General features: G+C 37.6%; 1 protein-coding gene across 2 annotated transcripts; it reads right to left on the bottom strand.

Moving 5' to 3' along the window:
• Nucleotides 1-1,109: 1,109 nt before the first annotated feature.
• LOC125879232 (ras association domain-containing protein 7-like) lies at nucleotides 1,110-12,047 on the bottom strand. Of its 2 annotated transcripts, none has more exons than XM_049560979.1 (6): nucleotides 11,920-12,047; nucleotides 7,070-7,199; nucleotides 4,368-5,015; nucleotides 4,018-4,286; nucleotides 2,092-2,248; nucleotides 1,110-1,715 (listed from the first exon to the last, which is right to left on the bottom strand). In XM_049560979.1, exons 2-5 carry the CDS (start codon nucleotides 7,170-7,172, stop codon nucleotides 2,093-2,095), a joined length of 1,176 nt encoding a protein of 391 aa, XP_049416936.1. In that variant the 5' UTR covers nucleotides 7,173-7,199; nucleotides 11,920-12,047; the 3' UTR covers nucleotides 1,110-1,715; nucleotide 2,092. The 2 variants fall into 2 exon arrangements, with proteins under 2 accessions (XP_049416936.1, XP_049416927.1); XM_049560970.1 differs by having other exon boundaries at nucleotides 1,110-1,718.
• Between the last annotated feature and the right edge of the window lie 437 nt (nucleotides 12,048-12,484).

Genomic DNA, 12,484 nt, shown 5'->3' on the forward strand with positions numbered 1-12,484 from the left:
ATATGTCCAATATAGAATCATTCAGATGAAAATTTTACACAGGGTGTATAGCACCCGAGTAAAATCTTATAAAATGGATGAGATTTCAGTCAAACGTTGGCATGTCTGCAGTCAGTGAGGTACCCTGACACACTGTTTGTGGGCAAACATTCTTCAAACTGACATTCACTCAGTTTAAAGAATGTTTAACAGATGCCCTCATAGAGATCTTTCAGGTTGTTGTTCCTAAATGTCTTATTCTGTACACTAGGAGACAAAATAGAAAGGTTATCTGTGATGAGAATGAGATGTGTAACAATGGGTTGTCTTGCTGCTAAACGGAAGATTGTTTTGAATTGGAAGAGTAAAACTCCAAACTGTGGGACTATAGGACATAATAAGCTCAAATTTGAAGTCCATACCGGATTAGTTGTAACTTGGTACAGTATGAATTTGCTCCAAGATGAATTGAAGTAGTTTGTTTAGAGGAAATAATAACAATAAAAAAAGCTTGTGTTGATGCCCATAATGTGAAAAAACTACTAATAAAAAATGAAAAAAAAGAAAACTTCCTGAATGTCTGGATCTTACATTGTTGGAGAAACAAAGGTAAGCAAACATTAACATGTGTGAACTAGCCGCTAGCAGCAATGTGCCAAACTCCTTAATGTCTATATCAAAAAAAGGTGAGCACACATTTACTTATGAGAGAAAAGGGGTGTGCACACAAAAGCATGTTGTGGGTGAGCTTCCCCTCTCCAAGATGCTGAACAGATGTACTAAATCTGTAACATAAAAACTGTTTCATTCAATGTTTTTACCAGTTTCAATCACTGGTCTGTTTGTTTTGAAAAGGAAGAGACATCCATGGATAATTTGGCTCCCTATAAACACCTCCTGAACAATGAACACTGAAGGAATTCTAGCCGGGAGAAGTTTTAGTTGGTTGCAATCTGCACTTTACTGCTAGACAGCACTAAATCCCTCTAAATACCATTTCACCTTCAAGCTTGTGTTAGTGCCCAAAACTGCAGTTCCTTGAATGGTCACTTGAGGGTGCAGAAGTTAGTCAGTCCCCACAGACCCTCATGTTAAAATGGCCAACTACAAATACAAATACACAGCAAAGATCCCAACTGGTTACATTTTATTGAGATACAATTATGCATATTTAAGGGCAGGGTTGCCTGAGTGACAGGCTGTCTACAAATCACCACCACAGTCTGTGAGTTAGATCCACCCCTCGCTCCTCCACAGCTCAACCCTCTTGCGCAAATATATGGTCACTTCTGACTTCAAAAACCCAAGATGGTGACAGCCAGAATGCTAAACTCCAGGCCTCCACAGTCCACAAACCAATTGGTAAGGTCACAGCTATGTTCATTATTTTTTACAGTCTATGGTCAACATTCACTGAAGCAAAAACAGAAAGCAATGTGTGACAATACAGACTTTATGTAACAAGTTCAAATGTGAAATATTAACACGGAAAAAAAACAACCTTCATTTTTATCAGTAGCACTGACATTAATTTTATTTTGTTTTTAATTTTCACAAAGAAACTGGCAGTGATTGGCTTATCTCTCTCTCTCTCTCTCTCTCTCTCTCTCTCTCTCTCTCTCACACACACACACACACACACACACACACACACATACAGTTTGGACGGCCGTAGAGGTTTCGGAGAATATCTTTTACTTCTTCCTCTTCTTCTTCTTCTTTCACTTTATGATGTCCTGCTGCAGAAGAAAATATCAGTGTCAGACATCCATGTTAGTTTTAATTATTCATTGCTGTTTCTGCTGAATATTCATTTATTTATTTATTTATTCTTTCTTTCTTTCTTTCTTTCTTTCTTTCTTTCCTTCACATTACTTCATCTAATCTGAAAGGATGAAAATCCCCAAAACTGGACATTCAAGTTTTTTTTTTACATTACAGTGAAACTAAACTGGACTCTCTTTTATTTTCAGTACTTTTTCTTTTGATAACTGTATATATGTGTACTTGAAACAGAGTATTACCATAAATGTACTACTTTTACTAAAGTAAAGAACCTGTAAACTTCTTCTACAGCTGGTAATAATCACTTTAAACAATCTGATGACGTACATTATACCTCCATGATACCAGCGTTGCTTAGGTAAACCGTAGGGACAGGCAGAGAGTTTGTCTGGTCTGCATGTGAACTGCCGGTCTGCTGGATAAACTGCTGGAGCTTGTACTGTCTCAGCTCCTTATTCAGCTCCTCAATCATCTCCCACCTTCTCTGGAGGATGAAGGGCACATTATATTACAAACAGCAATAACTTAGAGTCGAAAGAAATGCAAAAATATTAACACTCCCATACTCTAGTCGTGTCCTCAGTATTGGAAACCAAGAGTCAGCAATATTCCTTATTTTTTATGGTCAACAAATCAAATGAAAGATCCAAAGCCAACAATAAATTAATCCTAATAAGAATGTATCAAAACCTTATATGTCTTCTCCCTCTGTGCCACAGAGCTTGACAGTTGTAAAAAAAAAAAAAAAAACTGTTAAAAAAGATCAGTGAGCCACAAATTGTTACTAGGTGACACAGTTTTTTCATTACTATGAACACACACACTGTAGTTTATTTTGACTCAATCCCACATTCACCATCCTGCTGCCACAAACACTCAGAGCACCAAATGTGGAATAATCTGCTTCTGAAAATTGTCCCCAACAAATTCACTTTTTCCTCCTGTTTGTTTGATAATAATTACACTGAGCAGATATTTTAGGAAATGACTGAGCCTTGTTATTTAGAGAATGAAACTGCATATTTGTGACCTATTTTTTTAAAGATTTACATCTTCAGTAGGGACCAAAGGGCTTGGGGCTCAGCTTCATAGGCAGGCTGGAAAGGTCAGACAGTATGAAGAAACAGAGTAAGATATTGTTGGTTTGGTCTTTTTATTGGATTTGTTGATAATAACATTAACATAGAATATTGCCAGACTTGTACTTAAAGGTGACATGGAAAGTAAAAGTCACACAGAGATGCAATGTGACTTTAATTGACATTGATAGTTAGTTCATTTCACAGTAAACAATAATTTAACAATTTAGAAATTACATTATTATATACAGGGTACCCACAGTCATGGAAAACCTGGAAAAATATGGACATGTGGAATTTCACAAACTCATTTTCCAGGCCTGGTGAAGTCATGGAGTTAGTAAAAATCACTGGAATGTTCGGGAAAGTCGTGGAATTTCTTTGTGCGTAATGAAATTAATTGTCACAGTAATATTCTGCAGATAACCTACCATGTCCACTTCCAAGGCTTACGCCTACATTTTTTATGCTGCTGCATTGTTTTTCACACTTGCATCCAGAAATGAGTTTAGAATCAAATGCATTACGAATACAGTGATAGTATCATCAGTTTAGTTTTTTTTCCCCTCGTGCTTAAAATTTAGTGCCAGACTGATTTACAGTAAGCATTTGTAAGACTGTGCCTGTAGTTTGAAGTATTTGAAGTGAATATGAACATAACCAAATACTAAAGATTGGAAAAGGTTGATTAGTTTTCATACAACATTTGGAGCAAAGTAAATGATACAGTTCTGTTCTTTTTATGTGTTGTGAATGGTGTCACAAGTTTTTTTTATGGGTCCTTGAAAAATCATGGGGAAGTTTTGAAATTTTAGCCATGGGAAAGTGTGGGAACCCTGTATATAACTAATATGCGTTAGACAATGCTAATAAAAATGTGGGAGGTGGTCATGTGATAAAGCTCAATAATATGAGAGCTGCAGTGTTCTCTTGTCCCCTCAAATGTCAGCACCATCTAGACTGTTGGCTATTATATGGAACAAATTTGGATGTCATATTTTACCAAAGTCGAACTCTACATGACAGCAGTGTGCACACTCACTTCGCCTCCATGAGGTGAATCCACCATTTGTGGTATTTGTATTGAAACAGATAAACTTTAGTCTGGAATGGCTGTTTTAAATTCTGGTGTGTGAGCCCTTAGAAAAGTTATTAGATGATCATGGAGTTATACCTGAAGTCTTTCCTCTGCTGTTTGTAGTTCCCTCTGCGTTTCTGTCAGTGTTGCTTCCAGTTCTTCTCCCTGCTGCAGGCGGTAGAGGAGCTCCTCCTTCAGAGGCCTCAGGGTTTTCTCTGGCTTCAGATTGCCCGTCTGAGAGTTTTGTCTGTGGGCTATGAGCTGTACGTCCCGTTCTAGATGTGCAGAACGGGCCTGGAGCTCCTTGATCTGATACCTGTGATCCTCCATTGATGAGTGTATCTGGTGTAGACGTTTGTGCATATCTGTTGACAATAGGGTTACCATTTCAAGTTTTAGGAATGTCAGAGGAAATGTAGAAAATGTAAACAGATTTGAACACGTACCTCGTTCTCTGTCCATCTCTGCCTGTAACTGTTCTTCCCACTGTTCTCTGTGCATCAGATCTGCCTCGTTCTGCCTCAGTTGCTGTTCCAGTTCCTCCAGTTCCTCTTTGGGTATCTGGGTCAGACTAGGCACTGTAGCAGATGACCTTTCCAGCTCCCACACCTCTGTCTCTCTCTCCAGAGCTTGAAGCTGAATCTCCAGATCTTGTAGCCTCCTCTGTTGCTGCAGAATCTGCCTAAACACCTCCTCTTTGGAGGAGGAAGAGGGAATTGTCTTTACAGGGTTGATGGGGTCCAGGAAAGAGACAGGGGAGGCTCGGAGTTCTGGGGAGGCTTGGGGGGACGGAGACCAGGCCCTGTTTGGTTTAGTCCTCTTAGGATGTGTTGAGGGACCCAGACTAAATGTTAGAGCCTTGTGTGGCTCACTGCGTTTAAAGGGCTCTGGTTCTGATGGAGGGGGAAAACGTTTACCTATTTTGGGTGTGTCTTGACCGTCACTGAGGCTGGGACCGGTTCTCCGCAGAATGAACTGGACCTCTGCAGCCAGCTGTCCCAGCTGAGCCAGAAGCTGAAGAGGACAGTCATCAGCAACTAGCTGCCTCTCTGTTCCTCTGAACTTAAAGATAAGAATGTAACGACCTGTCTGACCTGTGAAAAAAACAGATACATGATTAATAGGATTAATATTTAGCAGTCTTTAAACTGTGTCATTAAACAGCTGAATGCAGCGTTCAGGGGCCTCATTTTGAAGTTGTCTTGCTTATGTAAGTTAGTGTACTTTTGTTTTAAAGAGAGTATTGGATGAGGAATGAATTGTTTAACAATGAGCAGGTTCGATCAGAACTCAAAATAAAAGTGGCAGATCAGATTTTATTTAAAAATCACACATATGTTGTTTATAGCAATGCCAGTGGGATCATGTTGAAAGTTGCTGCAGGAACACTTTATATTTGTGTGCTGTTGTGTCGCAAAGTAACTAGCAAAATGCCAAAAATCTTAATTAGTCTTTGGGTAACCAACACATTCTCATTCCGACCTCGTCACATACATTTGGTCATGGACTTTCCACATCGAGATACAATGTGCAAGGTACACTTGATGCATTGGTTGTTAATGTTCTGGGATGCAGTTTGCATACAGTCTCTTTCAAAAAATTGGTGGTTGTTGGACCCATCCACCCTACTCAGACTTTTGCTGCCTTAACTTTCGTTGTTATCCTGCTGCGTTTCACCCTGACACCGCGTGGTGCGTTTGAACATATCAGTGAGCGTATTATGCTGACATGAAAGGACAGCTTTTTTCGTAAGTATCTGATGCCAGAAGTCACTGACCAAGTGCTGGATTTTGACGACTTCGAAGTGGGACCCAGGTTACATGTTGCAAAAGTAATGCATTCCAGTAATATATTATTTTAGTAGAATCGAAGTAATATAACACATTACCAACAGGATTTTTGGTTAATATTATTACATTAATAATGTAACGTATGGCATTATGCAAAAATAAACTGTTAATTGTTTTCATCTTTTATTCATCCACACTGATCCACACAGCACTAATTCCCCCAGTGGGCCACCAGAAAAAAACACCCCCCCAAGGTTGCTGTGTCTTGTCATGTCATTACAGACTACATTAAAGAGGGGAGCCCATGATCAGTACATCTAGGTGATTCCATCCATATACCTACAATGTCTACAACTTATCCCATTTTGCTTTCACATCACAGCTGGCTGTCGGTTTGTTTGTGTCTCGTCCCGATGATCGGCATATCTGAGTGATACTGTCAAAAGTGCATTACGTTTGATGTTTTGTCATTCACATCCCCTACAGTGGCGAAGCAATGCTGGCACACTGTCCCGTTCTTATGCATAACTCTCCGGTACTGTAGCAGCACACTGGGAACCGGCAAGTGGATCTTCCAGTTCTGGTGTGTTATTTGCACTCGTCAGAGTTGAGCTATTCTCAACATGTATTTATTTTGCTTTATATCATAGATCCACAAATGTTTACCCATATCTCATAATTATCAGACTTTGATCCTCTGCCTGACCCTCCCTGTGTCCAAGGCTATTAATTTATATTAAAAGGTCTAGGTTATGATTTGTTCTATATCATCACACTATTATTAATATAAGCAGGGGACTTTAATACAAAGTGGTAACCACTGTATGTGAATGCATCAGACCTGTGCAGCACTGGATTTGAAATGAACTGTAATAAACTGGAGCTTCTGTGCTTTGATTACCTGCTGTGAAACAACATGACCCTCATCCATTTAAAATCAACATTAGTTCCTCTGAGGTCACTTTGGTCAAAGTAATGCAAAAGTAGTGTAATAAGTACCTAATTATTCAACACAGAGAGTAATATTGTAAGGTAACGAATTACTTTCAAATGGAGGTAACTGGTAATATGTAATGTATTACAATTTGAACATTGTGGGTCTATTGAGTCATTTGGTCATTTAGATATGTTATGGAAAAAACAATGTAGTGTCCAAATTGTCAGTGTTCCTCATCTGGGCAGCATTAATACTTCATTTTGTGTTGTAAATTGTGAGAGCAAAATATGCCTGTATCCAAAACAGTTAAAGTAATAACAGTGATAAAAGATATACAGGAAAACAAAGCATTTATAACTAAAAAGGGTATTTATTAGGACATATGAATGACCCTACGTTGAATGGAAATTGAGAGACTTACCAATTGCTTGTGCCAGAGCTATGACGACATCCTGACAGGAAGTGTTCAGTGATAGGCCACACACCACTCTGACCACACCTTCCACCCACACCTTCAGCTCCATCACTCACCTCTCAGCACCACCAGTGACCTGCAAGGAGGCACATGGACACATCAGTAAGCTGTACTTCCACCTGTTTTTTTTTTTTTTTTTTTTTTTTTTGAAATAACTTTAGGAGTAGGTTTGAGTTCCTGTTCTGTCCTTGTTGCTAAATGCTGTATTTTGGTCAAATTTTAAAAGAGGACTTGGTAAGTTTTTACCTTAGTGTTCGTGTCTTACTACTTATTAGCTTAGTGCTTACCTAAGCTAATAAGTAGTAATGTGAGTAGTTTTTTTGTAGCCAATTTTGTCTGTCTTGTTTTCCAATCTAAATGTGTAGACAAATTTGTCAAAAACTAAACTAAGGCAGCGTTAGCAAGTTTTGTGTTGTCTTGTTTGAAGAAATGCGTGCAATGTTCTGGGCGCTTGTTCCACCTCCAACCTATTTTAGAGCAACAGCAAGTTATTGGCTCAGTAAGCTCCCTAAATGTTGTCTCTTATAGTAAATCTGTATGTTGTTTTCGCCCACCATCCACCTGAGTTTGTTTGCTTGCTGTATGTTCGGAAGAGGTGTGAGCCTTTGTCACGCAACATGATTCGTCTCTGAGATGTTTGCCTCCTCCAGCAGAGGTGGAAATTCCTACACACTTTGTTTTCATAGTGACTGTTTCTATAGTTGAAAATATTCCTACACTTAATTCTGTCAGTTATTTATTTACCTCCATGGTATTGGGCACTGATTCTGGAAATTCATGTTGAATTTTAAATGCATTATTTAAATGCTGTGAGTGCTACCATTAAAACTCTGCTCACCTTCAAATCTACAAAACCTAGACCAAAAAAACTATTTGGATGAACGGATACCACCCAAGACCTTTGAGAAAATAATATTTTTAGTGGTAGGCTATCCTTGGTGAAGTTGAGCCCAGGAGGAGAGGCTGTAGTGTGCTTGAGGGAGAAACAGTGACTTTGCTCTTTAAATGTTACATTTTTTGGGGTAACATTTTGAATTTATTTCTATGACTTCACAACTTTTTCAAAACAATTTAAGTGTCCTGAAATCTCTGACTATTTGACCCTCACAGTGACCTTAATACTCAATCAAAAGATAAAGAGGGTACATGAGCAAGTGTACCCTCTGCAGCTACTGGCAGAACAACCAAATAAAACATGTTGGCAGTAAACATTGTAGAGAGAAAATATATATATAAAATTCCCCCAGAAAACACATTTTTCTAACCAAATAGTAAAATCACCTTTATTCCTAAGAGATATGGTTGTTGATAGAGACAAGAAAAAGTTTTGTTGAGGGTTATATTACAGTTGTCTGAGATTATTGACTGTAGCAAATAAAATGGAATCTTAGATTACAATTTACATGTTTCTGTCATGAGAACACAGCGACTTTGTCCCCCTGCTGTTCCCATGCAATACTCTGACCTTCCTTGTATGAAAGTTGAGCCAGCCTGAAAGTGAAGACAAGTAAAAGATATCACTCTCTCATGGTGTCAGTGTACAGACACAATATTCTCATGCCTGCTGTCTTGACAATTTTGGCCAAACTGACAAAGACAACAACTAAAAGACATTTCCTGTATATTTTGATTTTATTTTGGCAAGCTTCACAAGTACAAAATATCATTAAAGTTGGTTTTGTTTTTTTCTAAAGTCTAATATTTATATGTCAATTGCAAAAGGGTTAGGGTTAGGGTATTTTTTTCACAATTAGCTTTGCTTTTATTTTCATTTTACAATTAACTATAATAACCTAGGCGCATAGACAGACGTTTTGCAGAAAAAAACAACAAAAACGTGAACATCCAGTATGAAACTGTATGACAAACAACAGACTGTTTGAACCCTTCTGACACATGAGCGGATGTATTTCATTCATGTGTTCCCTCTCCTCCCATTGACACTCAGAAGCCAGGGACATGATCTCGAGAGACCAGTTCTGACTTTAAACAGTCTCAAGCCATTCCTCTTTTATGCTTGAAGACAAAGGTGGGAGGTAACTGATTATGGAAAGAATTATGCTTTTGCAGTAGAGAGTCCATTACATTTATCTGATGGCAAGAGTTACTGATTTCTGATTTCATTAACTGGAGAAAGATAGATCCATGCACTATTCAAACAAAAACAGCACACGGTAGATACACTGATAAAACTCACTGTGCAGTTTCAGTGAACTAAAGTCTAATAATTAACCAAGTACATTTGTTTTTCAGTTTCAGTTAGCTGAAACTGACTGTTAAAATTACTTAGCCTAACATAATTTAGTTTCTCACCATGCACAGACTTAACTATGTGAGTTGTAAGTAGCTCATTAGTTGACTTCCCAGCATCTTGCATCTTGCTTTTTTTCCTTCTCAATTCTGAATAAGAAAATGATAATGAAGCTTTGCAGGTTCATTTTGTTTTACCTGGAATCCATGACTCTAAAGATACTTTACACTCTCAGATTTTGTTAAACACGCAAAAGATGCAAAATCCCAAATTTCTTTGTGAGATGCCAAATTCTTATTAAATTCGTTGTGCTCTAGACAGCCAGACCTTCTTCTTCTTTTAACTTGTGAACTACAGCCTCATAGAGCTACTGTGGATAGGGAAAATAAAATAAATGACTAATAATAAAATAATCAATGCTGTTTTGAAATAAAGTCTGGTTCCAGACCTCTGCTGGCACTGGTATAATTAGAAAATATTGGAAGGGAGTGTTGGTCTGAGAGTTATTGTGGTTGTTCCAGGCTTTAATCTTTTGAACCACTGCTTGGACAAAAACGGTCTCCTCCTCAGCAACTTAAAATTGGTCCGATCAAAATTTTTTGTGATTTATTTAAAATTATTTTATGTACTTATTTATATTTCATGCAGTGAAGATAATAATTTAATAATACAAGGTGTATTTTATATATCTCAGTGTGTTTAAACTCACCTTGCTGTAGCTTCAAGGATGGAGTCCAATCTTGGGCTCTTTAAATATTCGCAGTCAATATTAAAGCTTCTTACTGCATTGTTATTACAAATGCACTTTACATGAAACAATTATTTTCAATGGTCTAAAATAACTAGGACTGGCACACTAAAGATTACAAAAAATCACTGAACTTGAAAGGTAAGCCATGTGGTAAGCTGATTTTATCAACTGCATGACTTAAAGTCGAAATATTTTCAAGATACCTTAATGGGAGAGAGTTTTGAATGAGTACTTAATGCAGTCAGATAAAATGGGACAAAAACTTAAGGTAAAATGGGACATTTTTCTGAAGTAAAACCAGCAGGTTTTTAGGCTACCAGCTGCCATAAAATCAGGACTTGTGTTATTGTGTGCTACCCTGTGATTTTACAGACATTGCTAGTATTTTTGTCACTTAAAAAATATTGAAGATGACGCAGTGAGTCCATGTCAGCCAAAATTGTTCAGAATTAGCCATAATTGTTACACACACACATCCATTGTATACAATATTGCACCAAGGAAACAGATGTAAAAAGAACAAGGAGGACATAACAAAAATGCTGGACTATCTTTTAAAATGAATACTTATGTTAAGTGAATTATTTAATGAATTAATGACTGAACTGATGAATAGCTTTCACCATTTAAAAATCAAACAATTATGACTGTCACATTTTAGCTGAACATGTCATCAGAATGAGATAGGGGTCGTTGATGTGTTTGAATATCCAAAGTTTCCAAGGTATTTCACTTAGCAACATATTTTCTACATAGAAATATAGCAGAGATCCATTACAAGTTCTGAAAGTAACATGCTCAGAATCTGAACTTATTTGTATCAGGCATTCTAAGGCCCCTCAGTGACCAGTGTAACACACCAGGCAAGTTTAAATTTTGCAGAAGGAAACAGGTGTTTGCATCTGTGTGGTTTCCTTGTGTTTGCAGGAGAGAACAGGTTTGCTGAGGGCAGGAATGTGGCAGAACACCCTGACATTCCTGGAGCGCCCAGACTCCACCCACACATACCTCCACTCTCTGTTTACCACCCTTCACTATTCAAAATCCTTGCCAGTCTCACCATCATCCAAAAATAATCAATAAAAACTATAAACTCTGAAAACCTTGGAAACTATCACTACCAAAAAAGTATATACTTTTTATATAAATAATCATGAATTTTACAAGTTTGAAAACATTAAAGAACTAAAGCTGGTCACAGTGCTCCTTATTTGCCTGATACAAAAGGCACATGTTGCCTTAAGAAGTATGTTTTTCCTAAACCATTAACCTACTCAATACTAGATTCTTTTTAAGTATTATGTTTTTAATGTATTGCTTGTATTCTACAATGCAGATCAACTTGACCAAATCACTGTCATAACTTTGATTTCCTCTATCTATGACTTCTTAACTGAAACTCCCTATGAGAGGAATGTTTCTTTATTATTTTTAACTTGTTTTGTTTGCTTGATTTTATCTGCACCTTTTCTTGTTTTTGTATCTGGTATGTCTTGAGCTGATCACAAAATGTTTATAGACTAATTAAAGTATTCTGACAGATAAGTTTTTAAAAAAATGCCATCATAAAATATATTACTGATGATTGATCAAGACAAATAAAGGTAAAACTAAGCGCTGTTTCATGCTAGTTTTAAACAGAGTTTAAAGACAGACGAAAATAAATCACAAATAAAACATTATTTTCCTCTTGAAGAACTAACCTAGTCTGACTTTTTACAAGAGATAAATTAGCATCAATCCAACCAGATTACATGGTTATTAGAGCTCAGCAGGGAATTTTAACACACTCACCTGTTTGTTCAAGCTTCTCTCAGTTTCATTAATGGTCCTTGGCCTTTCTCAGTGTTGTGAGTTCAGGCTGGTGGGTGGCTGTGACCCAAATACAGACACATCAGCCGGAGAGGAGGAGTGAAGCTGTGGAATGCAGCCTTTCTGGATGTGCTGCGTGAAAAGTGATGTCACTCTGAGAGTGATGGGAGGTAATTACACACATTTAACCAAGTATAATATTTGGCTTCCTTCCACTTTCATCTCAGAGGACAATATTGTTCATTTTACTCCTCCATATTTCTAGTTAGTGCTGAACTTCTTTGTTAGGAGGTAGGCTAACAGGCAGAGTCTGACATTAGCACCCGCCACCTGTCAAATGCTGGTAAACTGCTGGCAGTGGTGAGTAAAATTATGAGGCCTTCTGCCGCTTTAGCAGACAGGGAAAACACATCAAGACACATCTAGTTTTATGATTGGATAAAGCTACACATATGAAAGATGCTCATAGGTGCCATATAAAAGCAACACTATTGACTGTAGAACCACAATTCATTTCGACTGACAGTGCAAGTTCACTGACTTCTAA

This window comes from Epinephelus fuscoguttatus, linkage group LG2, assembly GCF_011397635.1.
Source record: "Epinephelus fuscoguttatus linkage group LG2, E.fuscoguttatus.final_Chr_v1".
Classification (NCBI taxonomy): Eukaryota; Metazoa; Chordata; class Actinopteri; order Perciformes; family Serranidae; genus Epinephelus; species Epinephelus fuscoguttatus.